The sequence below is a fragment of the Rhinolophus sinicus genome, chromosome 1 (genome assembly GCF_057876585.1).
Source record: "Rhinolophus sinicus isolate RSI-liver-muscle chromosome 1, RSI-T2T, whole genome shotgun sequence".
NCBI lineage: Eukaryota > Metazoa > Chordata > Mammalia > Chiroptera > Rhinolophidae > Rhinolophus > Rhinolophus sinicus.
Genome location: NC_142501.1, coordinates 26,075,080 through 26,102,618, shown reverse-complemented (window position 1 = coordinate 26,102,618; position 27,539 = coordinate 26,075,080). Strand labels below are relative to the sequence as shown.

The window sequence follows — 27,539 nt, the reverse complement described above, 5'->3', positions numbered from 1 at the left end:
TCACACTGTGTGAACCCCCCTCCCCCATCCTCTATCCCTCTGACATCGCACAGAGCCATTACATTTCCACTGTCTCTATTCCTAATGCTGTACTCCGCTTCTTGTAAATATATATATATAAACAAACTTGTAGTTGACATTCATTATTGTTCAGCTTTAGCTTCAGGTGTACAATGCAGTGATCAGGCGTCTACATCATCCCTGAGGTGGTCTCCCTAATGACACAAGTGTCCATCAGATACCCTACAAAATCTTTACAACATTATTAATTACATTCCCCAAATTAATTTTCAAAACCCCATGGCCATCTTGTGGTTACTGACTCCCCTCACCTTCCCCCATATCCCCACCCCCACCCATCTAGCAATCCTCAGTTTTCCCTCTATGTCTCCAAAACTGTTTCTGATTAGTTCATTCACTTATTCTTTTTTTTAGATTCCACATATAAGTAAGATCATATGGTATTTGTCTTTCTCTGTCCGACTAATTTCACTTAATATAATGTTCTCTAGGTCCATCCATGTTGTTGCAAATGGTAAGATTTCTTTCTTCTTTATGGCTGCGTAATACTCCCTTGTATAAATGTACCACAGTTTCTTAATCCAGTCATCTACCAATGGGCATTTTGGTTGTTTCCACATCTTGTCTATTGTGTAGAGTGCTTCAATAAACATAGGAGTGCATAAAGTTTTTTGAATTAGAGTTTTGGATTTCTCCGGATAGATACCTAGGAGTGGAATTGCTGGATCATAAGGTAGTTCCATTTTCAGATTTTTGAGATACCTCCATACTGTTTTCCATAGTGGCTGCACCAATCAGCAACCCGACCAACAGTCGGTGGAATGTTTGATTTTCTCTCCCGCTGCAGCCTTTTATTCTCTTTCACACCATGGCGTTATATTTTCTATTCTACTGTGTTCTGGCCTCTCACACAGTGGGGGGCTGGGGAGGTTCTCTGGAAAGTGGGCTTCTCCTCTATGAGCAGATCACTTGTATCTCAGAGCACTTCCTCCATAGGAGGATGTGATGGACAATAGAGTTCTGAGCTTCTGAAACCCCAGTGCTGCCTCTGCAGCCCAATGTAGAGCCTGTGTGTCTGAGCAGCTCTGGTTGCCCCTGCAGGGATCTACCCAGAAAGGTGGGGGCAGGGTGGGCTGTGAGAGGTGGCTGGTGTGTTTGTGACTCCAAGCAATGGAGACTTCCAGCCCACAGCTGTCTCACCCCTACAGTTCCTTCTCTACTGCCAGAATTAGTCAGACTATGTATCTGTGGCTGCAGGACTATCTCTCCAGTTCTCAGGGCTGTAGACACTCTGTTCTTTAATCTGACACTGCTACCGTTCTAATACTGGAGTAGGGGTGAGCATTGTGAGGGAGGAGTTGACCAGGCTCTGTGTCTTTTTTTTCTGTTTTTCTGTTTTTTGCCTGACAGTGAGGGCTTAAACCACAGTTCTCACCCAAGGTCTTTGCCCCAAGCACTGGGTTCAGCTGTATTATACGCTGATCCCTCAGGGAGGACTTTGAGCCCCAGGGAGTGGACCTGCAGCCTGAATTCTTCCCTCTCCTGAGACTGCAGTGAACTCTGGATTGCAGCCTGCGACAAGCATCTCTGCACTTCCCCCTTCCTTTCTCCCTTGCTCACCCGATTTGCCCACCTTCAGATGATTCAATGCACTGACCTCTCAGAGGTGCTTGTGTGTTGCTTAGGTTATTGTTTGTTGAATTATAGCTGTTCAATTTGTTGTAACTTCCAGGGGAGATTTCAAGACGCACTCCTCATACTGCCATGTTTGTGACATGATCTTCCAAATTTTTAATAACAATTCCTGACATGAAGTCCAAATAGAGGTTAGCTTTGTTTGGGGGAAGAAGCAACATTCTATGACTCCCAGGGAAATCAGGCCAAGGTCAATATCACCTAACATCATCTTTCATGTGAGGTTGACCAATCAACTCAAAGAGGAGTACATTTTTTGAAACTCAGTATCCAGATCTGGAGTCTGAAGCCTAGAATCATAAGTGAAATATGCTGGGATAGACCATGGCCTGTGTCATGGTCCATTCATTTTTCAGCTCTGAATGACTATACCAAGAAGAACAATTCTGAGTGGAATAGGATTCATGGCTACTCTCTGAGGCTTCTGATGAGCTCACCTCAGTTCTTCACTCCATTCTCTTTAAGCAAATTCATCTAACTGTCAGGTTGATGGCACCAACATGTGTGTGGTTTATAAGAAACTCATCCAGCTGCTAGCCCATTACAGTGATTCTAACTCGTTTAACTGCTTAGGGAAGAGATTCTAACATTTCCTGTATATCTTTCTCAGATGCCTTGTAGAACTCTACAAATCAGAAGGTTAACTCTGATAAGACCTATATAACAATTCCTAACTCAGACTACTCACTAGATTATTTTCAGCTTAATTTTTCCTAGTCCTTCCTATTTTTCAACAATATTACTCTTTGATCACTGCTCTAGAAAACCAGACGTAGGTGTGGTCCTAGTATAGCCCACCAGGCTCTGCAACCACAGAAGAGAGCACTGCCAATTGCTCAGGTGAGTGGTCCCACAGGAGCAGAAAACCCTTCTCATCCCCTGTTAAATGCCACATTGGCATCACTTTCTCTCCTCAGACAGTAGACAGCTCCGCCTGGTTAATGGGGACCGTCCCTGTGCTGGAAGAGTAGAGATCCTTCACCAGGGCTCTTGGGGCACCATCTGTGATGACAGCTGGGACCTGAATGATGCCCATGTGGTATGCAGACAGCTGGGCTGTGGAGAAGCTCTCAGTGCCTTGATCTTGGCTTTCTTTGGGAAAGGGTCAGACCCCATCTGGCTGGACAATGTGAACTGCACAGGACAGGAGTCCCATGTGTGGAAGTGCCCTTCCCAGGGCTGGGGGCAGCATGACTGCGATCACAGAGAGGATGCGGGAGTCATTTGCTCAGGTAAGGTCAGTGCATTGTCCATTGGGTAAGGGAATGGAAAGTTCCAAGGAAGCTGGTATCTGATCACTGGGGCAACAGAAGCTGGATAGACTAGAGAGGTCTGAGAACCTACCCATTGTCCCTGAGTGCACAAAGCATCTGCGAATGATGTGAAAGTTCATTTACTTTACTTATTGTCTCAACTGTTATTCTTTCCTTCTCCAGTGTCTAAATAGTTTATTCTAGTATCATCCCAATTCAAATCAATCTTCATAAATTTTTTGTAATTTACTTTAGTAATCGTGCAACTTTTGCAAATCACCACACACGTCTCCTTTGTAGTGAGCCTGTTGAAGGGAGGGACAAGAATGAAGATGTGTTTTCTTTGGTGGAATAATCTCTGTATATATAGTATAAGGCATTGTTTTGCATTAGATTAGTAGGAATAGAAGCACAAGGAATGTCATTAAACAAATCAAAGAGGAACTTATGAATTTGTGCCAAATTGCAAGTCTCCTTTGCAAATTCATACATCAATATTCATAGTTATTTGGTCAATAGGACCAGAAAACTATGGATAAAATACTCTGAGTCATAGGTTCTCCTTCCACTTTTACTTGAAAGGATTCTCTCTCCATTTTCCTTTCAAAAAATCAGTATAAATCAGACTTTGGAGGGAAACTAAGCCATGAAATAAAATATTAATTTATGTGTTTTATGGTGAGGGATTATATAATTTATACCTGACTGCTCAATGGTATAAGAGAATTGTATTTGGAGGTTATTTGCTAAAAGGGGGATTAAGAGGACAAACATAATTTTTAATAAGGTAGAAGAGACTTATAGTAGCTGCTGTGGAGGGGAACGGCAATAGGAGGTGACAAAGCGCACATACACAGTTCTCTGAGCAGCACTGAGGGTCCAGGTATGGTGTGGAGAAGGCCATGTATACCTTTATGTAAATCCTGTATGGATGATTGTAGGAAAGGAGAAGAATGAGTTCTAAGATTGACTCAAGGTTGAGGTCAGAAAAGGTCAGCATGGTTGAAGAAAGGGTCCCAGTAATGAAATGTTAATTAAGTAATTTGTCTAAGGACCCAGAATATCTATATAGCAAGAAACCACACAAGGATATATCTGACCATAATTTTCATTTTGCCTTAGGTGGGGTTAATTCATATAAATAAATATCCCTCTAAATGCACAGCTTCCTTCTTTGTGCTATCCAGGTCTCACAGAGGGCTTTCCAAAGGGCTTAAAACTGTCTACTTGTTTTATTCCTCCACTAGAAGTAAAGCCCCACAAAGATAAGAACATTGTTTTATTGACATTTACATTCCCAGAACCTACCAAAGTTCTTGAAACATGGCAAACTCTAAAAAGATGTTTGTATTTTGAATAAAACAGCATGAAATGGACTCTCAATAGTGCTTTCAAATAACTTTTTCCCACCTAAATATCAGACCTGCTCAGAGAGTTTAAAGATAACTCTTTTGGAGCCTCTTTTATCTCTCTTTTTTCATTTCCCAATCAGAGGCTCAATTTTTCTCTATTTCTGGACTTCCGGTGACCCTCTCTTATGTGATACACCTTGATGGAAAGTTCATGCTGACAACCTCTGACTGGTGTTATCTGTGGTGAGCCCAAATTCTCTTTTACCTCAAATAACCTTTAGGGAATTATTGGATTATTAAAACTTCACTTCTTACTAACAGTCTTGTACAGATAGTAAAATGTCCTTACAGAATTATAGACAAATGAAAGGATCTCTATCACATCACAGAGGTGAATGATTTTAGTCAATATGGAAATGTGTGGTCATGTTAGATGACATGCTGAAAAAATTTATGTTAATAGAAGAGCCCTAAAATGAGTCTTCTTTACAATCAACTCTTCTTTTTTTCTTTTTTTTCTTTTTTTTAAGTGGTGAAAGAGCAGTTTATTAAAAGAAAAAGTGCACTTCAAAGAGATAGAAGTGGGCCCAAGCAGAAGGCTCATTATTAGAAAAGGGCCCATTATTAGAAAAGAAAGTACATTCCAAAGGGATTGGAGTGGGTCTGAGCAAAAGCGTGATTCAAAAGACTCAAAAAGCTCAACGGCCTAAAGGGCTAGGCCCAGGGCGGCATTACTAGGAGAAAAGGTACACTCCGAAGTTTGGAGCAGGCGAAGCAAAAGAAGGGGCTCAAAAGGCCTCAACTGTATTTTTCAAAGGAAACATATAATGTATTTTTTCTCTCAATGTCTTATTATGATATGAATATATTTGGAGATTGATATCATATAGAGATTTGATTTTATTGTTTTTAAATCTATCCCTAAATTTTTCAACAGTATTTATTGAATAATCTATCTTCTCTAATGATTTAAAATATTACCTTTTTCAAATACTAAATTTCTGTGTGTGTGTGTGTGAGTGTGAGTGTGTGTGTGTGTGTGTGTGTGTTTGAGTCTTAGGTATTTATATTCTGCTCCATTGTACTCTAGTCTATTGTTACACAAAAACATAATTGGTTTCAATATTTTAAATGTCTCATACCCTTACATCAGCCTTTCACTTCATGAATTTCCTCGCAATTTTCACACACTTATTCTTCCATTTGAATTTTAAAATCAAGTAGAAAATTAAAAATAATAAAAATTTGCTTCAGAAGGCTCTATCCTGATTATACAAGACCTTATTGCTTATTCAGCATATATTTGAGTGTCTGATATATATATATATATATATATATATATATATATATATATATATATATATGTGTGTGTCACACTAAGTAAAATAGTGTACATTCTAAATTTGTAATCTCGTGGGATTAATATGGAAACCAACATCGTGTTATGTAAAAGAGTCTTTCCATCACCATATATTTGACCCCCTTTGCCCCATACTTTAATTTTTTAAAAAAATTATTTAGCTAGAATGAGTAGCCTATGACCAACCTCCCAACCAGATTAGATGAAGGGTCCTAACCTCACCTTCTCTGGGGAGATAGAAATGGATAAATAATATAAAATAAGCAGGTCATCTTGTTTCTCACCCATTCATTCTTGTACAAGATGTCAAACTTATCCTTCAAGTCTTTAATTTCTGTGGTATAATTTCTGCTTTCTTGCTCTCTGTGGCAGACTTTTTATTCTTTTAGAACATTTCTGAAACTCGATCATGCATGCCTCAAAGTTGGCATGCTTATTAATCAGAGTCTTTTACTAGGAAGGATTCTACCATGTACATAAATAATCATGATCACACTCAGAAACCAGGCAAGCTTATTTTTAAAAACTGTTCTCTATGATTTGGGATTTTATTTTATTTTCATTCTGTCTAAAATATGGTCCCTGAATGACCAAATCATGAACATGATTTTTTTTCTTTGGTCTCCCTCTTTCAGTTTCATATTTTATCCACTCCCAACGTAACCTACCTCATAACCCACACACACTCCACTTCTACAACAGTGCTTTTTGTTTTGATTCTCCTTTCTATCCATTTATAGCTCTTGTGATTGTTGTTGTTGTTGTTTCATGTGCAGTGGGAAAAATGGGAAAGGGGAACAGGTTTAGCGGTGGATGGGAGAAGCGCAGTGTGTTGTTAAATTTTTTTTTTAATTTATTGGGGTGACAATTGTTAGTAAAATTACATAGATTTCAGGTGTACAATTCTGTATTACATCATCTATAAATCCCATTGTGTGTTCACCACCCAGAGTCCGTTCTCCTTCCATCACCATATATTTGATCCCTCTTATCCTCATCTCCCACCCCCCACCCCTCTTACCCTCAAGATAAACAAACAGACAAAAAAACAAAAAAATCATAGACACAGACAATAGTTTAATGGTTACCAGAGGGGAAATGGGAAGTGGGGAGGCAGAAAATGGTAAAGGGGGGTAAAATATACGGTGACGGAAGGAGACTAGACTTTGGGTGGTAAACACAATGCAATATACAAATGATGTATTATAGAATTGTACACTTGAAACCTATATAATTTCGTTAACCCATGTCACCCAATACATTTAATTTAAAAAAACTTGTTCAGCTAATATTTCCCCAAATATTTATATCTTTCGTCCATATTGAGGCTTTTGCAATTTGAAATCTCCATATTATTGCTTCTTTGCTCTCTGCTTCCTTCCTCTTACTCATTTTTGTATAACATGCTGGTTTCTTATTTCAAGAATCCAAATAAGAGAGGAATACACATTTTACAAAAAAATAGATTAAAATACATCAATTACTATACTCTTTAGCATTTGATAAGATTCGCACGTCTAGGAAGGAAAAACCCTAGTTTGAAGTGATCAGCAAACTCGGCTTTGTTGCATACTCCCCCTGAGAGCTCAGTCTCTCAGCTTCATTGACAAACACTAGGGTTTCAAGAGAGATGGTTAGGACCAGCCACTCATGCTCCTATGACACTCTGAGCTTTCTTAACATTCAGACTCATCTGTGGGCAACTTCTTTTACCATCAGCTCACCTAAGAAATTCCTTGAATTTTTCACCATCAAAAATTATCAGAAAAGTAAAATGTGAAATCATAAAACTGGACTAGTTATAATATCCATATTTCCTCCCTTAAACTGTAGTCTGTCTACTGTTAGGCATACACTCATGAATCCAGCCCTCATTTTTCCCTACCCTCGGTCACTTAAAGATTGGCTACTGAGAGAAAGCTGCTCAGAATTCTAGCCCAAGAAATCTCAGGATGTTCTTCTAACCTTGTCAGCCTGATAGCCCTCTAACCTCTTGAATCCTATGGCTGTTTTTCACTCTGGGTTAGTTCAGCTCTTCATACCTCTGCACCCAGTTTGAAAGCCCATTACAGTGCAATTTCCTTGGGCCCTGTAGTTTCTAGGCCCCTAGACAAGGAAGTCATATTTCTAACCAACCTAAAAGTGTATGTTCCTGGGATTCAAGCCATTCCAAACTGACCCTGTAAATCCTTCTGGATTTCTCTTTAGAAACTCACTCATGAAAATGCAATTCTGACACTAATGGTCAGAGTCTCAGTTCATGCCTTACCCCTGGAAAAAAAAAAAAAATAACTTTCACATCATTGCATGTGATTTGTCTCCAGTTGCCAAACCATGATCGTGATTACTCACTGAGTTTGTTGTTTTCTTAGGATTTGTGCATCTGGTCAGAGGGGATGGACCCTGCTCAGGGCAAGTAGAAGTACGTTCTGGAGGAGACTGGACTCCAGTGTCTGACAGAAACTTTAAGTTTCCCACTGCCCACATCATCTGTGCAGAGCTGCAGTGCGGCAAGGCTGTGTCTGTCCTGGTGGATGTGCCCTTCAGAAAGTCAGGTGGACGGGTCTGGGCTGAAGAGTTCAGGTGTGAGGGGCAAGAGACAAACCTCTGGTTCTGCCCTAGAGTGCCCTGTCCCAGAGGCACTTGTCAGCACAGTGGAACTGTTCAAGTTGTGTGTTCAGGTGAGATGTAGAGCAGGACTTTAACTTCCCTGCATATTCTGTTGGGAAACCATGAGATTTTGCTAAAATCCTCTCTTCTCCTACCAGCATACACAGAAATCCGGCTCATGAAAAATGGCACTTCTCAATGTGCGGGACAAGTGGAGATAAATATTTCTGGAGAATGGAGAGTGCTCTGTGCTTCCCATTGGACTATGGCCAATGCCAATGTTGTCTGTCGTCAGCTCGGCTGTGGAGTCGCCATCTCTACCCCAAAAGGAGCATACTTTGTGAAAGGAGGTGATCAGATCTGGAAAGCCCAATTTCACTGCTCAGGGGCTGAGTCCTTCTTATGGAATTGCCCTATGACTGCCCTGGGCATTCCTGACTGTACCCATGGAAACACAGCCTCTGTCATCTGCTCAGGTAAGAGCACCAGATTGAGAGTTTGTCTCTCTATCCACATTTCTGCAAAATCTGCAGCAAATTGAGGATCTTGAGTAATACTAGACATGCCCTTCCATTCAGCAGAAGGTAGTACAAAGAAAATATCTATTTGATCTCCCATGAACAAAATCTATCAAAAGGGAGTTGGAAAAAAATGTTTATACTGTCCCGCAAAGTGGCTTAAACTTTGACTTAATAGTCTTCTGTTTTAGGAATTCCTGCAACATGCAGGATCTTTTTAGTGATCATCAGTAAGACAAGGACCATATTCTGATCTTAGAAGACATATACCCAACTCCTTTATGGTGTTGGTGAGTAAATTCACCAACTATAACTCTGAGGCGATTGCAGTTTCAGACTGCTTCTCTTATTTTTATCTTCACTAACACAAACAAAAGCAGCCAAGGTACCATATTTTTGGTAGAAATTTATAAGCCAATTCTAAAATCTATGCAAAATAGAACGCACTAAACAATTTTGAAAAAGAAGAACCATTTGGAAGCTCCCTGATTGCAAGACCTACTATAAAGCTGCAATAACCCAGACAGTATTGTCTCTGAGTAAGGATAGATATATAGATCAATGGAACAGAACAGAGAATTCAGAGATGGGCCCAAATATATGTGTAATAAGTTGATTATATTTTTAAAAATGTTGCTATGGACTAAATTGTTCCCCCACAACACACACACACACACACACACACACACACACACACACACACACACACACACACAGAGTTCATATCTTGAAGTCCTAACCCCCAATTCCTCAGAATATTACTGTATTTGGAGATAGGCCTTTTAAAGAGGTAATTAAGGTAAATGCGGTCATATGGATAGCCCTAATCCAATATGACTATTATCCTTATAAGAAGAGAAAATTAAGATGCAGATACACATGGAGGGAAGATCATGTGAAGACCCAGGGAGAAGATAGCCATCTATAAGCCAAGGAGAAGACCTGGAACAATTCCTTCCCTCATAGCTCTCATAAGAAATCAACCCTGCCAACACCTTGATCTTGGACTTCTACCCTTCAGAATTGTGAGAAAATACATTTCTGTTGTTTAAGCCACCCAGTTAGTGGCACTTTGTTATGGCAGCCCTAGCAAACTAACACAGATGCCAAAATATTTCAATGGAGGAGGTATAGTCATTTAAAAAATGATGTTGGAATAAATAAATATCTGTATGGGTAAAAAATGAACAACAACCCTTACTCACACCATACCAAAAAAATGAACTCAAAATGATAACTTTACTAATAATTGTCACCCCAATAAACTTCAATTTTAAAAAAATTGAAAAAGATTAAAGAAATGATTACCAACCTAAATATAAAATTTTTAATAATTAAACTTCTAAAAGAAAACATAGGAGAAAAATTTTGTGATATTAGCGTTGGCAAACCTTTTTCTAAAGCACAAAGGCATTAAGTATTTAAATAAGACTTACACTTCATCAAAATTAAAAGCTTTTGCTCTTTGACAGTCAACATTAAGAAAATGAAAAAGTGTTCAACTGATAGGGAAATTTTTGCAATATGTGTATAGGACAAAGGACTTATATTCAGAATATGTAAAGAATTCTTACAACTCAAAAATAAGACAAATACCCAGTTTAAAAATGGGCAAGAGATATGAAGAGACATGTCCCAAAAGACTATATACGGATGGCCAATCATCAAACTAAAAGATACTCAACATCATTACTCATCAAGGAAATTCAAATTAAAGTATAAACAGAAATACCACTTCACTAACTAGAATAGCTAAAGTTAAAAGACTTATCATTCCAATTTTTGGCAAGGATGTGAAACAATTAAAGCTCTCATATTTTGCTGGTGGGAATGTAAAAAGATACAAACACTTTGAAAAAGCCAGAAAAAAACTTTTTTGGCTAAACGTACACTTAAAATGTTACCCAACAATTCTACTACTAGACGTTTACTTGAGAGAAATAAAAACCTAGGTCCACAGAAAGATTTCAGCATCAATTAGGAATAGAGACAGTGGAAATGTAATGGTTGTATGCGATGTCAGAGGGGTAGTAGATTGGAGGAGGGGAGTTATCAGTTTGTGAGGGGTATAAATTATAAATGGCTAACTATTACATTGTTTTGTACACCTGCAACTAACAACAAGAAAGATTTCAGCATCAATGTTTATACCAACTATATTAACAATATTAGAAAGTATAAACACCTTAAATTTCTATTAACAGAAGAATGAATAAACAAATTGTAGTATATTCAGACAATGGAAGACTTTTCAACCATGAAAAGGACAATTGATAAATGTAACTGCACAAATAAATCTCAAAAACATGCTGAGAACAAGAAGCCATCCAAAAAGGGATACATATTATATGATTCCATTACTTTCTAGAAGGCATAAACTAAACTATGTGACAGAAGGCAGATCAATGTTTGCCTGAGACTGAGGTTGTGGGGTGGAGGATATATTGGCTGCCAAGACAAATGGAAACTTTTTGGGTTCATATTCGTGTTGTATCTCGATTGAGGTGGTAGATTATATAAGTATACAAATTTGTCAAAACTTACCAGAATGTACTCTTAACATAGGTGTATTTTATTGCACTAAAAGTACACTTCAATACAGGTGATTGTACTAGTTTCGTTTGTTTCTAGCTTAATTCTACTGCAGTCAAAAATGATTTTTTTATTACTTTTTCTTCATTTTTCCTTTGAAAAATTTTTGGAACTTATATTTGCTATAGCATACAACCAGTCTTGGTAAATGGCCTACATGCCCTTCCGAATAATGTGTATTCTGCAGTTTTCAGGTGCCTGTTTGTTAAATCATATAATTATAGTATATTTTAAATAGTAAACACTATTTAGTTTAATTCCATTTCCTGTTCTTCAACGCAACTAAACCTCTGTCTTCTGTAGGAAACCAGACCCAGGTGCTGCCCCAGTGTGATGACTCCATGTCTGAACCAGCAGGCTCTGCAGCCTCAGAGGAGAGCTCTGCCAACTGCTCAGGTGAGGGGTCCCACAGGCCCAGAAAACCCTTCTCTTTCCCTGTTAATAGCCCCACTGGCATGACTCTCTCTCCTCAGAGAGCAGACAACTCCGTCTGGTGAATGGTGGTAATCGCTGTGCTGGCAGAGTGGAGATCCTTCACCAGGGCTCCTGGGGCACCATCTGTGATGACAGCTGGGACCTGAATGATGCCCACGTGGTGTGCAGACAGCTGGGCTGTGGAGAAGCTCTCAATGCCACGGCCTTTGCTCACTTCGGGCAGGGATCAGGCCCCATCTGGCTGGATGATGTGAACTGCACGGGAAAGGAGTCCCACCTGTGGAAGTGCCCTTCCCGGGGCTGGGGACAGCACAATTGCTGGCACAAGGAGGATGCAGGGGTCATCTGCTCAGGTCTGTGCTGCACATTGTCCATAGGCTCTGGGAGGAAGTGGGGCTCTTGAGGATGGAGTCTGAGCCCTGAGGGGGTGTTGCTGAAATGGGCCAGAGGAGAAGGAAGCTTCCTTCCACAGTGCCTGTCTTTCCAGCAGATTTGAAGATTGGTGTTTTTAGTTCCTCCTGCAGCAACTGAGGCTCTGCTCCTTCCTTCTCAAAAATACCTACTGGCAGACCCATGTCCTACAGAGTTTCCATTTGAAAACAGGGTTCACTCATCAGTTACCTATGGTAGTAAAATCTTGAGATGCTATTGATGTTGTAATGAATTACCACATATTTAGTGGTTTAGAACAACAAAAATCTATTATTTTACAGTTCTAAATATTATAAGCCCAACAAGGGTCTCAATGGGCTGACATCAAAGCACCAACAGTCCTGCATTCTTTCTGGAGACTTGGGGGATGATTTCTTTCCCCTGCATTTTCTATTTCTAAAGGAAGTATGCATTGCTTGGCTCCTAGCTCCCTTTCTTTTTCTTCAAACAAAGAACATTGCCTCCCTCTGACCATACTTTCTTAATCTCATTTCCCTCTGACTGAAGAAGGGAAAGTTTATCCATTTTTAAAAATAGCTTGAAAAAGGATGCGATTAGACTGGCCTCACCTGGTTAGTCCACAATATACCAGGTTAATCTCACCTCCCAAGGTCCTTATCTTAATAATAACTATACAGTCCCTTTTGCCATTAAACGTAATATGTTCACAGGTTCCAGCGAGTAGGATGTAGACATGTTTGGGCGTCTGTCATTCTGCCTACCACCCACTATCCGTGCTCCCTTTCACATACTCTGTCAGAGGTTTTGTCAGGAAGCAGATTCAGCTTTCCCTCTGTGCAGTGTCCAGGTTGGTGCTCCTCTCAGTTCATATTCTGCTGCATCATTGTGGTAGAAATAAACAGACACAAACCAACAAAGTCAAGGAAAAAGGAGACAAATTTCAGTCTTCTGAGGTCTTCCTCAGCAGAGTCAGCGATAAGTGTTCACAATCTCTGGGAGAGAAAAAAACTAGATCGTTGAGTGGAATGTTCACTGTGCCTTGTTTTCCCCCTTTCTATTTTAGAGTTCCTGGCCCTTAGGATGGTGAGCGACGACCAGGAGTGTGCTGGCTGGCTGGAAGTTTTCTACCACGGGACCTGGGGCAGTGTCTGCCACAGCCCCATGGAAGCAATGACCTTGTCCACAATCTGCAGACAGCTTGGCTGTGGGGACAGTGGGACCCTTAACACTTCTGTTCATTTTAGGAAAGGTTCTAGACCCCGGTGGGTGGATGGAATCCAGTGTCGGAAAACTGATCTCTCTCTCTGGCAATGTCCTTCTGACCCTTGGAAAAACAGTTCATGTTCTTCAAAAGAGGAAGCTTATATCTCGTGTGCAGGTGAATTTTGCCTGTTTCTATGTGTCTGTCCCACCCTGCAGGATGTTGTTAGTGAGATTTCATATTTTCAAATCTAAGTGATGTTTAAAGATAAGCGTACAAAATATAAATGGATAAAAATGATTGAATCCATATGTTGCAATCTTGTTGCAATCTGTTAAACAGACTTGTTAAAAAGAAAAATGTTGTGGTTTTTTTTTTCTCCTGTTGGCTGCCACATAATGGGGAACTGCTGGGAGGTCAGTGACGTAGGTTCTTCATATCTTTCTGCTTGAATTTATCTCTTGTAAGAGGCCCTCAGAATCCATCTTCTTGGCTGATCTCTTATTCCCTGTGCCTTTCTCCCTTATTATTGTGTACTTCTCTGTTCCCCTCATTCTACTCCCGCAAATCTTCAGAGCCTGCTAGAATTTGGAGCCCATTATTTTCCAATTCCATTATACCCTCAATATTTCCTTCACTTTTATGTTCTGATCAAAACCAGGCTTTTCCCTGAAAACACCGATTTCCCTATCAACCAGAGGCTGTGTGTTTGTTTGTCTTTCAACAGACTTTTCTCTGGCTCCTGACTTTGACTACGCATGCTCCTTGCTCTCAGTTGTCATTTTCAACAGTTCCTCTTCTGTTTCTTCTCCACATCCAGTTACTTTGAAATTCACACCATGAGGCAATACCACCCACTACTTCTATTTTTAAAACTCTCTCTGGTAGACAGAGAAACAATCTCTAATGGGCACTCTATACTGCCCCTAAGTGCTACTGTACCCTACTGTAGTGTGCTTGCCCTCTGTTTAAAATTATATTTTACATGTTTTCTGTCCTCACACTGTCAAAACCTGATTCCCACCATCCATTCTCAAATCATGATCTTGCGTCTCACCTCACAGAAAAATTAGAACAGAGAAAACTCATCTTCCTTTCACCAAATCTACTGACCTGTGGTCTGTGCACATGCTCTCTACTTGGCTTCCAAGGTCAGTTGCCACTGTCCTTACCTTAGGCCAGCTCTTCTGCATGGGCTATAGGTCCTAGTAACATTTACCTTGTCAAAGTCTTAGGTTCTTCAACTATGCCCTCTTCCTCAGCATCATCAACTTCTCCTGTCTCTTGGTTGATTCTCATCAGTATATTTATAAGCTTGAGTGTCACACATCTTGAAAAGTACCAGACAAACAACATTCTTCCTCAACCCCAATTCCCTCCCTAGCTACTACTCTCCATCCCTCTTCTCTCTTCTCCACAGCTGTTTTCCAAAGTAGTATTGTTATTAATCATTCACTGTATCTACACTTTTGTGTCATATGCTGTTCTTAACTCATCCATTTAAGTTTTAGGCTCTACCATTTCTCAGAATCAGTAAGGAAATAAAATATAACGAATCTTTCTCTTTTCATTATTCTTGACCTGTCAGCAGCATTCAATAGGTTGACTTCTCTTTCCTTCTCAATTTTTCTTTTGCCTCCATACAATCATGCTGTCTCATTAGTTGTTCTCCTTAGCCTCCCTCACTGATTGTTGTTTTTATTCTTATAGGGTTGACACTCCTGTGCTCAGCCTCTAGATTTTAGACACTCTCAGGGCTCAGTATCAAACTCTCTACTCTTCCTTAGCTATCTATACTCCCTCCTTAAGGCCCATGACCTAATGACATCTATATACTTACAGCTGCCAAATATATACCTCCACAGCTAATCTTTGCCATTAATTCCAAACTCATATATGCTTTTGTTACCTGTCGTCTCCATTTTAACGTCAATGGGCCACTCAAATTTAGTCCAAAGCATGATATTTGATTTTACCTACTCACTCCTTGTGCCTCACTATATTTCCCATTTCAGTTCATGTTGCTACCATTACGTAGTAACTTAGGCTCAATATATAGGAGTCAACCTTTATTTCTTCACTTCCCTTCCCTGCCATTCCAATAGAACAGCAAGTTCTGTTGGCTCTATCTTTAAATAGATCTTTAATCTTCTACTCTTTCTATTTTCATTACCATCTTAGTCCAGAAAAGAGCACTTTTTTACATGGATTAACCAATAGTTGCTAGTGGTCACCTAAGTCCACGCTTTCTCTTCCATGGTATATTCTTTCTCTTCCACAGTATATTGTTTCTCTGTCTACCAGAGAGAGTTTTAAAAATTAGTTTGTATCTTGTTTTTTGCCTTTTAGCCTCCAGTGGCTTTCTATTGAACGTAAGATAGACCTCAGATTTCTTACACTGGTGGACAAAGCCATACATGTTCCTTCCCCTACCCACCCTCAGTCTTCCTCTCCTGTTACTCTTCTACACAGCGGGTATACATATTGACTCTCTTTGTATTTATGAAATGTACAGGCATGGGGGAAGTAAGGAAAGGCAGGCTGGCCATCATTTAATGCCTCAGTATTCTTTTACCGGACAGATGGTATTATTCATCTTAAAATGTTGCACTAGTTGTTCTATCTGCTTTGCTTGCCTGTCAACTTCTCATCGTTCAGTTCTCACTTTAAATTAATTTCCTTGGTGAGGCTCCTCATACCAATTTAAATGTTATTACCTCTCCCAACAGTCTTTATACTCTTGACAATCCATGGTTATCCCTGAACACAGTGATTGCTTTTCTCAATATCTCTCCTGCAGGGTTTTAATTCCTCTGCCCAAACAATTTTACGTTTTATAGCATATTTTATGCTTCTCATAGTACTTATTACTATGTGAAATGATCGTTCATTTATTTTCATGTTTATTATCCATCTGTCCTATTAGATTGTAAATTCCATGGGATCAAGGACTTTGAGTATTTTATTCACTGCTGTGTATCAGTGCTGTAGATAGTACCTGGCGTACTAGACATTTAGAAATGGTTCTTGAATAAATGGATAACCTTTTTGATTGTGTAGTCAAAATTAAAGATATTTTCATGAACGTGTAATCAAAACTAATTGAAAGGTTTTTAAGCTGGGAAGTAAGTTAATCAATTTTGCATTAAGAAAACATCCTTTGATACAGGATAAACAAAGGATTATTGCAGGGAAAATATACATGCATCCTTTGTTTATCCTGTATCAAAAGATGTTTTCATTAGTTTCAGGTGTACAAAACAATGTAATCATTAGACATTTATCGTTTATATGGGCTCAGTTTTGGATACATTAAATTTCAAGTGGATGAGAACACTCAAGTGGAGACGTCATTAGGCATTTAGAAGTATGCGATTTGAATTTAGAAAGGAAATCTGGGTGGGAGATATAAATTTGGGAGTTTTCATAGAGATGTTTAGATCAGCATGGATGAGATCACTAGGAAAATAAGCATGCCTAGAACAGAATCCAAGGAACACTAACTTTTAAAAGCTGGGTAGTGTACTTCATGAAATGGCATGGAGTCTGATGCAAAGCTGACAAGGAAATAAGACCCAGAAATTATTGACCCAGAAAAAATTTCTGACCCAGAAAATATTGTATTTGGAAATCAGGTTAAAAAAAAAAAGTTTCATGGAAAGGGGACTCGTCATATGTGTTAAATTATACTGAGACATTGAATAAATGAGAACTGAGAATTGCCTAATAGATGTAGATCAATGTCTGTCATCAAGTTTCTTAACAAGAATACTTTTGAGAGTGGAGGGTGGAAACCAGAAATAAAAGTATCAAAAAAATAAAGTGATAGTGGGAAATATTTCGTTCATGAGATGTTGATACTACAGTTCATATAGCCATTAGCTCATTTATTGGTAGTCTGATTATTTTCAATTTTTTCTCCTCTACAAATAATTTTGTAATAAGTATTTTTGTCATGTATCTCTACATACTGGTAAGTTTATTGCTACAGGATTACTCCCACTGTTGATATTATTAGATCAAAGGATACACACACACAACTGTTAGGACACTGTCAAATTACTTTCTATGGCTAATTATTTTTAATTGTCTTCTTCATATCTAGATAGAAGATGCTGGGATTTTTCAATAACTTGACTATTAAGCTAGAGCCAAATCACATAGAAATTCCAAAATCAAAAAGCTTACAAATCCCACAGATATCATCCTAAGATATTTGAAATCTGAATAAAGATAACAGTTGCTTTGCTTCTGGTTTCTTTTTCCTTACTTCCTTTCCTCACTCTCTTTCTCTCTCCCTCTTTCCTTCCCTCCCTTCCTTCCTTTTTTCCTTCTTTTGCATTTTCACAGTGCTTTCCTTTCAACAGTTTTATCCTGCCCCTTGGTTTGTCTCTTCTCGCGCTCTCTCTCGCTCTCTTTCACACACACACACATACACACACACATGCACACACACACACACACACACACACACACACACACACACACACACCAATCAGGTATTACTTGGACAATATGCTTCAAGTTGCCTGAAATCCACAGCTGAGAGAAATAGATATTTCAAAAGCAGAGGCTCACTCCCTTTCTTGCCTCTCTTTCTTCACCTCTTTTTCTTGCTCCTGTGGAAGACTGAAGAGACATTAAACTATAAGACCTTCTATTGATGAGAATTTTCTATAATCAAACACAATGAGTTGAGAAGTAGTGAAGACTCCAGTCCTGAAAGTAAGCAACCACCTGAGGGGTCATGCCATCATTTTGAGAGATGTTCTCTGCATAAAAAAGGAGGTTTGATAGGATGATATGGAAAGATAGGCCAATTCTGATATTTTATGGCAAGTACCATGTACACTTCTGTTTTCTTGTGTTGTTTTGAATTTATGTCTATTTTCTTTGGTTTCAATTCTCATCTGTGTTTTTTCTTTTGTTCCCATCCTTGAGTCCTTTTAATGTAGTTTTTCTTAGTATATTTATTTGTGTCTTATGCAGACATTTCTGTCTGACTAGCTAGCTGTTTGTCTACTCATCAATCTTTCTCTAAATTCTACTTATTGTAGTACTTTAAAAAATGTTTCTGTCCCTATAGTAATTTCCTTTGCTTGTCCATATATTACACTGAAAAATAGATAAGGAAAGTTTACAATCTGTTATATAATTTCCCTTTAAAAGTATAAGCAGAATATTGAACACAAATTACTTCTATAATTCTGGACTTATTTGTTTTTAATATCCACTCTTTTTTACCACAAGCCATCATCATTAATTTATATTTCTTTTATTATCTTACTGATTAGCAAGAATTTAGTGAATTATACTTCACTGGATTTTATTCATCTATTCATTTATTCAGTAAATATTTATCAAGCCCCTATATATAGAATTTATATAAGATTCTCAATGTATATTTGTTGAGTGAATGCATACAATGTGCCAGTCACTGTCTTAATAGTAGAAACACTGAGATGAATAAGATATGCAAGGTCCTTGCTCCAGTGGAGCTTTCATTCAGGGGTGTGTGTTTGTGTGTGTATGTGTGTGTGTGTGTGTGTGTTGTGGAATATGGTAAGTGATAAACAAATAAACATATTAATTAACTTCAGCTGGTGATAAGGGCTAGGATTCAGTCAATGTCTCAGTAACTCAGCCCATTATATTAATCATGAAGTCTGCGTTTTCACTTGTCATCGGACTGAGCCAAAGACCTTAAATAATCTTGTTTGAGGCAAGACCCCCACCCCACCACCACAGCTGTCCCTGATCCAGTGCTTCCCCTTTGTCTGCTTCTGCAGGAATGAGACCCAAGAGCTGTCCAACGGCTGCCCCCTGCACAGGTACATCAGCCTCTCCCACCTCCCCTTTTGGCTCCCAGGGGCTCCTTCCTTCCCATCAGGTCTGGAAACAGGACATACTGCTGCCTTTTCAGACAAAGAGAAGCTCCGACTCAGGGGAGGAGACACTGAGTGCTCAGGGCGAGTGGAGATTTGGCACAATGGCTCCTGGGGCACGGTGTGTGACGACTCCTGGAGCCTGGCAGAGGCCGAGGTGGTGTGTCAGCAGCTGGGCTGTGGCTCTGCTCTGGAAGCCCTGCAGGAGGCAGCGTTTGGCCCAGGAAACGGGCACATCTGGCTGGACCAGGTGCAATGCAGCGGCAAGGAGTCCTCCCTGTGGGCCTGTGCTACGGAGCCCTGGGGGCAGAGCAACTGCAAGCATGAGGAGGATGCTGGCGTGAGGTGCTCAAGTGAGTGGAAGGACCAGGACATTGGGCTAGAATTGAAGGAGGTGTGAGTTTGCACCCAGAGCTTCCTAGGCTAACCTGCTGTTCTGTGCTCTGGCTACAGGAGAGGCTATTGCCTGATCTCCTGATATCTGGGAAATAACCAATATGGCAGAAATAGTAGATATAACCTTATGGTTTTTCCAGGCCAACTCAGGACAATGATCCCATCATCCTTCTTTTCTCTCCAGGTAAGAGAACAACAGTTCGCCCCACTCGTGGAAGTAAGTGGTTCTGCTCTGGGTCATGTGATAGAAGAGACACACATATTTTTAGGGACTTGCACTATGGAATCTACATATTTCTGGCAAAATCAACCATATCCATTTAGTAAAGGCCTAATGATCAGGTATTTATACTCCTATGAAGTTGCGGCAGCTGTAATGTTCCAAAGATTTACTAGTTTTCATTTTATAAAAATTCCTTGAACAAGATTCAGTTCTCGTTGACAACGCTCAGGGCAGGACCTGGGTTGATCACGTCTTGGAGTTCAAGCAGATTCGTTGTACCTGAATGGTGACTTCATGGTCTTGAGGACTCGGGAGATGACTAGGGTAAAGGGGTATTTTCATGGGCTTATGACCCTCTCTAAAATCTCATGACCTCTTCTGTCCTCAGGTACCAATTCTGGCTCAGCTCCAGTACCTGGCTTCTTCTCCCTACCTGAGATCCTCTGTATCATATTGAGTGCCCTTCTCTTCCTAGTCCTTATCATCCTGGGGATTCAACTTCACAGATGGAGAGGAGAGCACCAAGGTGGGCCTTAAGGATGCTAAATAATCTGAAAAGTAGTGGGAAGGGTACAGAACCAGTTGTGATATCAAGAAAAGTGCACAAGTATTGGTCTTCAACCCCATTACTTGGCAAAACTCCACTTTCTCTACTATAGACTTCAAGATTTGAAAGTATTGAATCCTTAGTCCTGGGTTGAAGGTAAAACTATTAAAAAATTATGACTTCCTAAAAAAAAGTTATGACTTCCTGTGTGAACAGTGTCAGTGGAATTCAGTGTAAGATCAAGATCAGGGTCAGGAAACCTTGTTCTGTCCCTAAAGGGCACAAGGCTAAGAAAGCGGCCCTAGCAGTCCACAGGGGTTTTTCCAAGAGTGAGCATTGGAGGGCACTGAAGGCTTTGTCTATTAGTAAATGGAGTATCTCCAGGGCAGTCTCTAAACTCATGCCACTTTCCCCAGCCTTGCCTGCTTTTGAAGGTGCTGTTGATGAGGCCTTGTACCAGGAGATTGATTACCTAGAGAAGGAGGACCTGTTGGACAGCCCAGGTGTGTTCCATGCCCTCCCCTCTGTTCATGAGATGGCTATGGTTTATCTTCAACAAGTACAGACCCAACCACTTACCCAGCCTCACATGGTTAGCCTCCTAAGGTAGGAACTGTAAGCCCACTCTCTATATAAGTCTGAAGCCTCAGGATTTTTTCTGAACTGTAACACTAGGCCTCCTATGATAGGAAAGATTTTTCTGTTTGTCTGTGATGTTTTTCTCCCTGCCAGGTAACCTGTCTGATGACTTAGTGACTAAGCTGCCATATTATACAGGGGGACATCAGGAGAATGAAGACCCCAGATAGTAGAGAGAAGTCTTTCCTTGGATGGTGGGGATAATAAGGAGAAATCTCACCTGAGGAGAATTCCTCCTGTGATTAAGATGGCAAGGACGTCTTCTCTCCAGTTCACAACAAATTTTTCTCTCTCTGCCCACTCTGTGACCTTAGAAAGGGAAAAATCAAACTCAGTTCTCTGTATCCACAGCTACTTCTACTCAGTTATAAATGTGCTTCTATTATTATGGATTCAAAGGCCTTTCCTTTAAACGTCTGGAACTGATCATCTCAAAAATTCTGTGTCAAGAGAGAACATTGAAAAGTACAGTTGGATCCTGAGATAGTATGATATTTGGATCATTTAGTGGATCATGTATATATTGAGACCAAAAATTCCTTGTAATCAACACTGGAATATATTGAGTGCTTGGTGCCTGTACTTACCAACTATTAGAAGCTCTTATTTACAAGGGACCTAAGAGAGGAGAATGTCCCTCTGGACCTTCTCCAGATAGTAAAGATGCACAGCTCTTGGGATGAAGCTTGTCCAGAATGGCTCCTGGGGATTCGATCCTAAAGCCAACCAAGCACTAGAAGGAATTCAAAGCCAGACCTCCTGTGATTGGAACTAGTGAGATCTCCTGTCTCTGAGTAATAGATATCCAGGTTTCTCTTTCTCTGTCAGTTTTGTGTCTCCCACAGTTTCAGAAGGCACATGGACAGCCTGGGTTCTCTTGGTCCATATTCATCCTTTCTCTGTCTCTGATATGAGCATATTATATGTTATAACTTCATATCATATACTTGAAAATAGTACCTGAAACTCATAGCAAAATAGCTTTTGTGGATATTTTATGGTATGAGAGGCCATGTTAGAAAATTATTATTGACTTTGATATATTGGAATATTTAGAAGATTTAAGTAATTTCTGAGACTATTGAGATTAAATATATGCCTTTGAGATAATTCTAGAATATGGTATCTATATTTATTAGCTATTAGAATCCCTGCATTAGAAGGGACTTAGGACATCACCTAGTCCAACCCACATTTTGCTATTCCACCTAAGTCCTTATCTCTTTTCAGAGTCTCCAGGTCAGCATGTCAATGGCACAGGTAATGATTACGATGATGTTGAAGAGTTGCCTGTTCCTGAAATTCCTTCTCTTCCTGGGACGAGGGAGATTTATTCTTTCCCAGAGGAGGGAGGTGGTGCCAGGTATTACCAGACAGGTGAGTGAACAGCTCTGTCTCCAATAGTCTTTCTTCCTTGTCATGGAGAAGATGAGTTTGGACCCATCAGTAGCCAGTTTTTCTTTAGCATAAGAATCTGAGTAGCTTTGTATACCTAGATAAGATCAGCTCTTCTTTATCCCAGGTATAGTGTAGCTATTTCACCTCTTCTGAGAGGAGAAACATACTGTGTTCTCTGTGACTATGCCCACCATCAATTGATATAGACATGTCTATGAGTTGCAGAGGCTTGTTCCCATTTTTTTATACCCTGAGGGCTTTCAGATTGTGAAAAGTAATCTGGAAAGTTTTTGTTTTTTTTTAATATCAATGTAAATTAAATTTGTGGGCTATAAAATTTTGTTTTGGGAAAACCATGTAACCAAGTGTTTAAAGTTGACATTGCCCACTATTAATGCAGCATGTGTAGTGGCCTTGGAGAGTCATAAAATCTCAGCACCAGAAGAAAACTAAGGTACAATTTTCTCTCATTGTTTAAATTGGCAGATGAAAACCTTCATCCATAGGACTAGGCTTTCTGCTTATATGTGAGCATGGGGTCCCTGAGGAGCAGAAGACTGTGGGATTTGATTGAGCTGCTCTCTTTTGGCATCTGACAAAGGACCCAAATTGTCCTCACGAATACTTTTAGGTCAGACTTTATCTGTTATCAAGGTGTTGAGGAGAGGTCATCTTTTTCCTCCATTCCTTAAGAAATCAGACCAGACTGGTGTGGAAGAGAGAATTCATATCTCTTTTCCACTCCTTGACATTATTCATCCACCTCCTTTCCAACTGTAGAGATCAAGACAAGACTTTACACAGAGTAGCTGAGTCAGTATGAAGTAGTCCTATCTAGCGTTTCAGACAAGTGCTGGGCCCCCACAGATAATTTGTAGCCACTATGTACTAGTCTCCTTCCACCAGAGGACTCTGTCCTGTCTTTCTATCACCGCTGAAACCAAGATTCTCCTTACTGTTTCAGGCATCTTTCTTCAGTCTCCTAGAGAAGCTATCAACTCTGGCATGGGAGAGAAAGGATCCTCATTGGTCCTGAGCCAAGACCCTGGGTATGATGATGTTGAGCTTAGCACCATGTAGTTGACATTTTTGGTGCAAGTATCTTTTCAAAGAATCCTTCTGTAATATTGTTTCTCAAATAAATGAGAATTCTGTCTTCTTCACTACTGCAAAGCTTTTACATGTGTCTAAGACAAAAAGAAATTATTCATAATAAATACTCTGAGCTTCATAGATGAATGCTATTCTCTTAAGAATCTAGACATAGTCACCCCCACTGACCTTGGAAACTTCAGTCTTCAAACATTCTTCTTTCTCCAAGTGAAATCTCAGTTAAAAAATCTGTTTTATTATCTCCCTTCAGACTATATACTGTTGCATTCCTTTAGGTACAGAGAAGTTCACACTTATCTTGAATAGCATAAAACTGAAATCTGGCTTACTCTTAGGAATATAAACTCAGAAACACATACTTGAAAATTCCAAAATATTCTACCTATCTTCTATAAAACCTAGAAATGAAGTTCAAAGTGAGGTTTGGTCAGGTAGAAGAGAAATGTTGCAGCTCTTATAATTTTGCACACATTTTTATGGAATATTAATAACAAAAATCGACTACTACCTAACAATATCTTTTACTTTAACTTCCTTTTCTCTTTTCTAGTTATTCCCCAACATCCTAAATTTAACCTATCAAACTGCACGTTCTATTGTTCAAAAATTCCATTTTTTTCCATCCTTTTCTATTATTATCTGTTTTCCATTCCCTTCTTTGACTGTATTTGTTTAGACACCCAACAGTTCCTACCTCCCCAATTGAAAAGCATTTTAAGTGGTTGTATTTACTTTGAACTCTTCCCACCTCAAACCATCCTCACATGTTTACTGGAGTTATATCAAAAAGAGAGAAAAAGAAAGCTGGGGGAAGAGGAGCAGGCAAGCCAAACAATGTAATTCTCCTGCCTACAAGAACACTACTGGTTCATTATTAGCTATACCAAAGTTTCCAAAATTCAGTTATTTGCATGCCAGCATAGTGAATGTTTCCGTACCTGCATTATAACTGTATAATTATTTGACCAAGATTTCCTTTACATTTACTATCTTTTTAACTGAAACATTCTGTTCAAAAATAAAATACATATTACTACCAAAAATATTCATGAAATAATGGAAAATTTTCTAAAGTTCACAAACTATATGTACAGTTATTTTTCAGAAACTCTCCATGTACCTTAAATCAAAATTTGGGAAACACTAAGCTACATTAGAAAGCTCAAAGCCCTTTGTTTAGTCTATGAAGCTCCCCATATTTGGAACTCTCTTCAGGATCGTTAGCTATTTCCTTGCAGTTATTTTAGGAACAAGCAGTACTGAACTGTTCAGCATTTCCTAAGCCATCAGATTATTTTGCTGCTCTGTGTTTTATACATGGTTTTTTTCTCTGAAATAGCCCTCTTCATTCTCCAGTCCTTAACCTCTTTCTCCCTCATCTCTCCCAATTTTAAATAAGTTATCATTTTCCAATTATGTCAGTTCAATAAGTTAAACTGAATTAGTGTAATCATCAAATACTTAATGAGATATAGACTACAGGACAATATCTGTATATTATTTATTTTGTACTGCTTAAAATAATTGACTTTAAAAGTGAATAAATTTCTCGTTCCAGAGAATATTTTTTTCTGTTATTTTTTTTTAATTAAAATTTATTGGGGTGATGAATATATTTCTTTTAATAGGTGCACGTCTTGAATGAATGTTATCTGATTCTTGCTATCACAGTTCCTTTTTCTGTAAATGGTAAAACTGGAGTTGATTCTGTCTGTGTGTGCCACATATTTCAAATACAAGGCAAAGAAAGAAGCAACATTCACTCCAACTAACCAACAATAAGCTTCTAGAATCTCTCTAATTTAATTCACTCATCAAATGAGCACAAAGACAAATTCATTAATTGATGATCCAGGCCGTTTTGCACATCACTTTTCACCTTCTTGTGTGTCCTGCTAGAAAAGTTTGCCTGTATCTCTCCAAGTGGTAATAATTCCCTGGACCAAATCTGAGTTTTAATTCCTTGGTAACTGTCTTAACTACACTATGTAGAATCAATTACCCATTAGAGAAGACTCAGTTCCCATTGAGAAGCAACACAAAATGTGATATATAGATAATGTAATACTCGTACAGAAATGTACACTTAAAACCTACGTAATTTTTACAGAGGGATAGTGGATGGGGGGAGGGGGGTTCACACAGTGTGAGGGATATAAATGATAAATGTCTAAGTTTTGCTTTGTCTTGTGCACCTGAAACTAATTAATAAAAAAAAAAAAAAAAAAAAAAAAGAATTCAATGTTAAAAGTGAAAACCAAATAAAATTTTTTTAATATATTGATATAACATATACATGAATCATAATACTATGTAATAATGAGGGCTATCTGTAAAGAATTACTTTTCAAATATAGTAAAAATGCTTTGACATTTAAAAAAAAAAAAAAAAAAAAAACCTACGTAATTTTACTAACCATTGTCACTCCAATAAATTTTAATTAAAAAAAAGAACGAGAAGTAAGACTTATTTAGTAAATCAAAATCATACTCTAAATAGCCCCATAAAGCAAAGAGAAGCCATTTGACTCAGATCATAAGGATCCTCTTGCTCTAAAGAGAATCTCTCAGATGGCTTTGCATCAACCTCAGTGTGAGTACTATTTTCTTGTCATTATTTCCTCTGATCTAGGTGTATACCAACCCGTTAATCCCAGAGTCAGCTCTGCCAGAGTCAGATAGGTGGGTCTGGGACAGTTGGGAAACATATTTTCCCTATTTAGATATAAACCCAGGAATGTAATTTACAAATCCAAATCAATATCCAAATTAATGCAAAGAAAATAAAGTGGAGATCTGTAGGATAAAATTCTTGCACCTCTACCTTCTACCAATCAAGAAAAGAATCATATAGAAATAAATGCCTAGCAGCTTTCGCAAGAGGCTATAAAAATTATATGATAGGACCAGGGTAAAAAGAACAGAGGAACTAAAGAGAAATAAGCATGTTAAATGAATAGTTAATTCTGATTTCTTAATGACTACAAAAGGGATGGTTATTTTTGGGTGCCCAAAGGTTAAGATAAAGAGCTCATATCCATTGAGAAATGCAAAAGATTATGTAAATAAAACAGGAAACCTACTCTCCACTATGGAATCAGTATGTAGTAGAAGAAATAAGTGAATAAGTAAAAAATGGTTATGTACATTTCTACATAATTAATAGGACATTTGTACAGATAAACAATAGGAAAGTTTAATATTATACTTTACCACCCATCAATCTCCTCTTATTATGGGCAAAGTACTGAGTTTATGTTTTAACGGAAGCAGTGAAGATTAAACTTGAAAAATTATACAAAATACAAGAAAAGCCTAAAGTGACCAAAATCAAGATGTAGAACTGGTCAATCATCACAAAAGAATTCCGTCATGCTACCTCTTTGTATTCACACTCACTTCCCATCCCACCTCACCTATCTCCTTGTTAATCTGTTCTCTATCTCTATAGTTTTGTCATTTTGATAATGTTATTTAAATGGAATCATATTGAATAAAACCTTTTGCAACTGACTTTTTCACTAAGCATAATATTCTTGAGGCCCATCCAGATTGTTGTATGTATCAGTAGTTCATTCCTTTTTATTGCTAAAAAGTATGCCATTGTATGTATGTATCAGAGCTTGTTCAACCATTCACTGATTGAAGACATTTGGACGGTTTCCAGTATTTTGTTATTAGAAATAAAATTGCTAAGAATATTTGCATACATGTTTTGTGTGAACATAAATTTTTGTTTCTCTGGGATAAATCCCCAAGAATGTAATGGCTGCATCATATGGTAAATGCATGGTTAGTTTGAAGAAAATGTCAAACTGTTTTCCAGAGCGGCTGTATTCCCATCCGCAATATATAAGAGATCCAGTTTCTCTGTATCTTCATCAGCATTTGATATGATCGCTATTGTT

The 27,539-nt window shown here is 38.7% G+C and overlaps 1 protein-coding gene across 1 annotated transcript in view; it reads left to right on the top strand.

Moving 5' to 3' along the window:
* Window positions 1-23,681, top strand: part of CD163 (CD163 molecule) — a 103,286-nt gene extending 79,605 nt beyond the window's left edge. The window contains exons 19-31 of the mRNA XM_088789710.1: window positions 2,634-2,948; window positions 8,054-8,362; window positions 8,450-8,767; window positions 11,705-11,797; window positions 11,875-12,189; window positions 13,293-13,607; window positions 19,220-19,261; window positions 19,354-19,668; window positions 19,896-19,928; window positions 20,323-20,460; window positions 20,898-20,984; window positions 22,351-22,497; window positions 23,483-23,681. Of these exons, the coding sequence (XP_088645836.1) occupies window positions 2,634-2,948; window positions 8,054-8,362; window positions 8,450-8,767; window positions 11,705-11,797; window positions 11,875-12,189; window positions 13,293-13,607; window positions 19,220-19,261; window positions 19,354-19,668; window positions 19,896-19,928; window positions 20,323-20,460; window positions 20,898-20,984; window positions 22,351-22,497; window positions 23,483-23,598 (2,543 nt within the window). The 3' untranslated portion in view covers window positions 23,599-23,681. The remainder of the gene's footprint in view (window positions 1-2,633; window positions 2,949-8,053; window positions 8,363-8,449; window positions 8,768-11,704; window positions 11,798-11,874; window positions 12,190-13,292; window positions 13,608-19,219; window positions 19,262-19,353; window positions 19,669-19,895; window positions 19,929-20,322; window positions 20,461-20,897; window positions 20,985-22,350; window positions 22,498-23,482) is intronic.
* The last annotated feature ends 3,858 nt before the right edge of the window (window positions 23,682-27,539 follow it).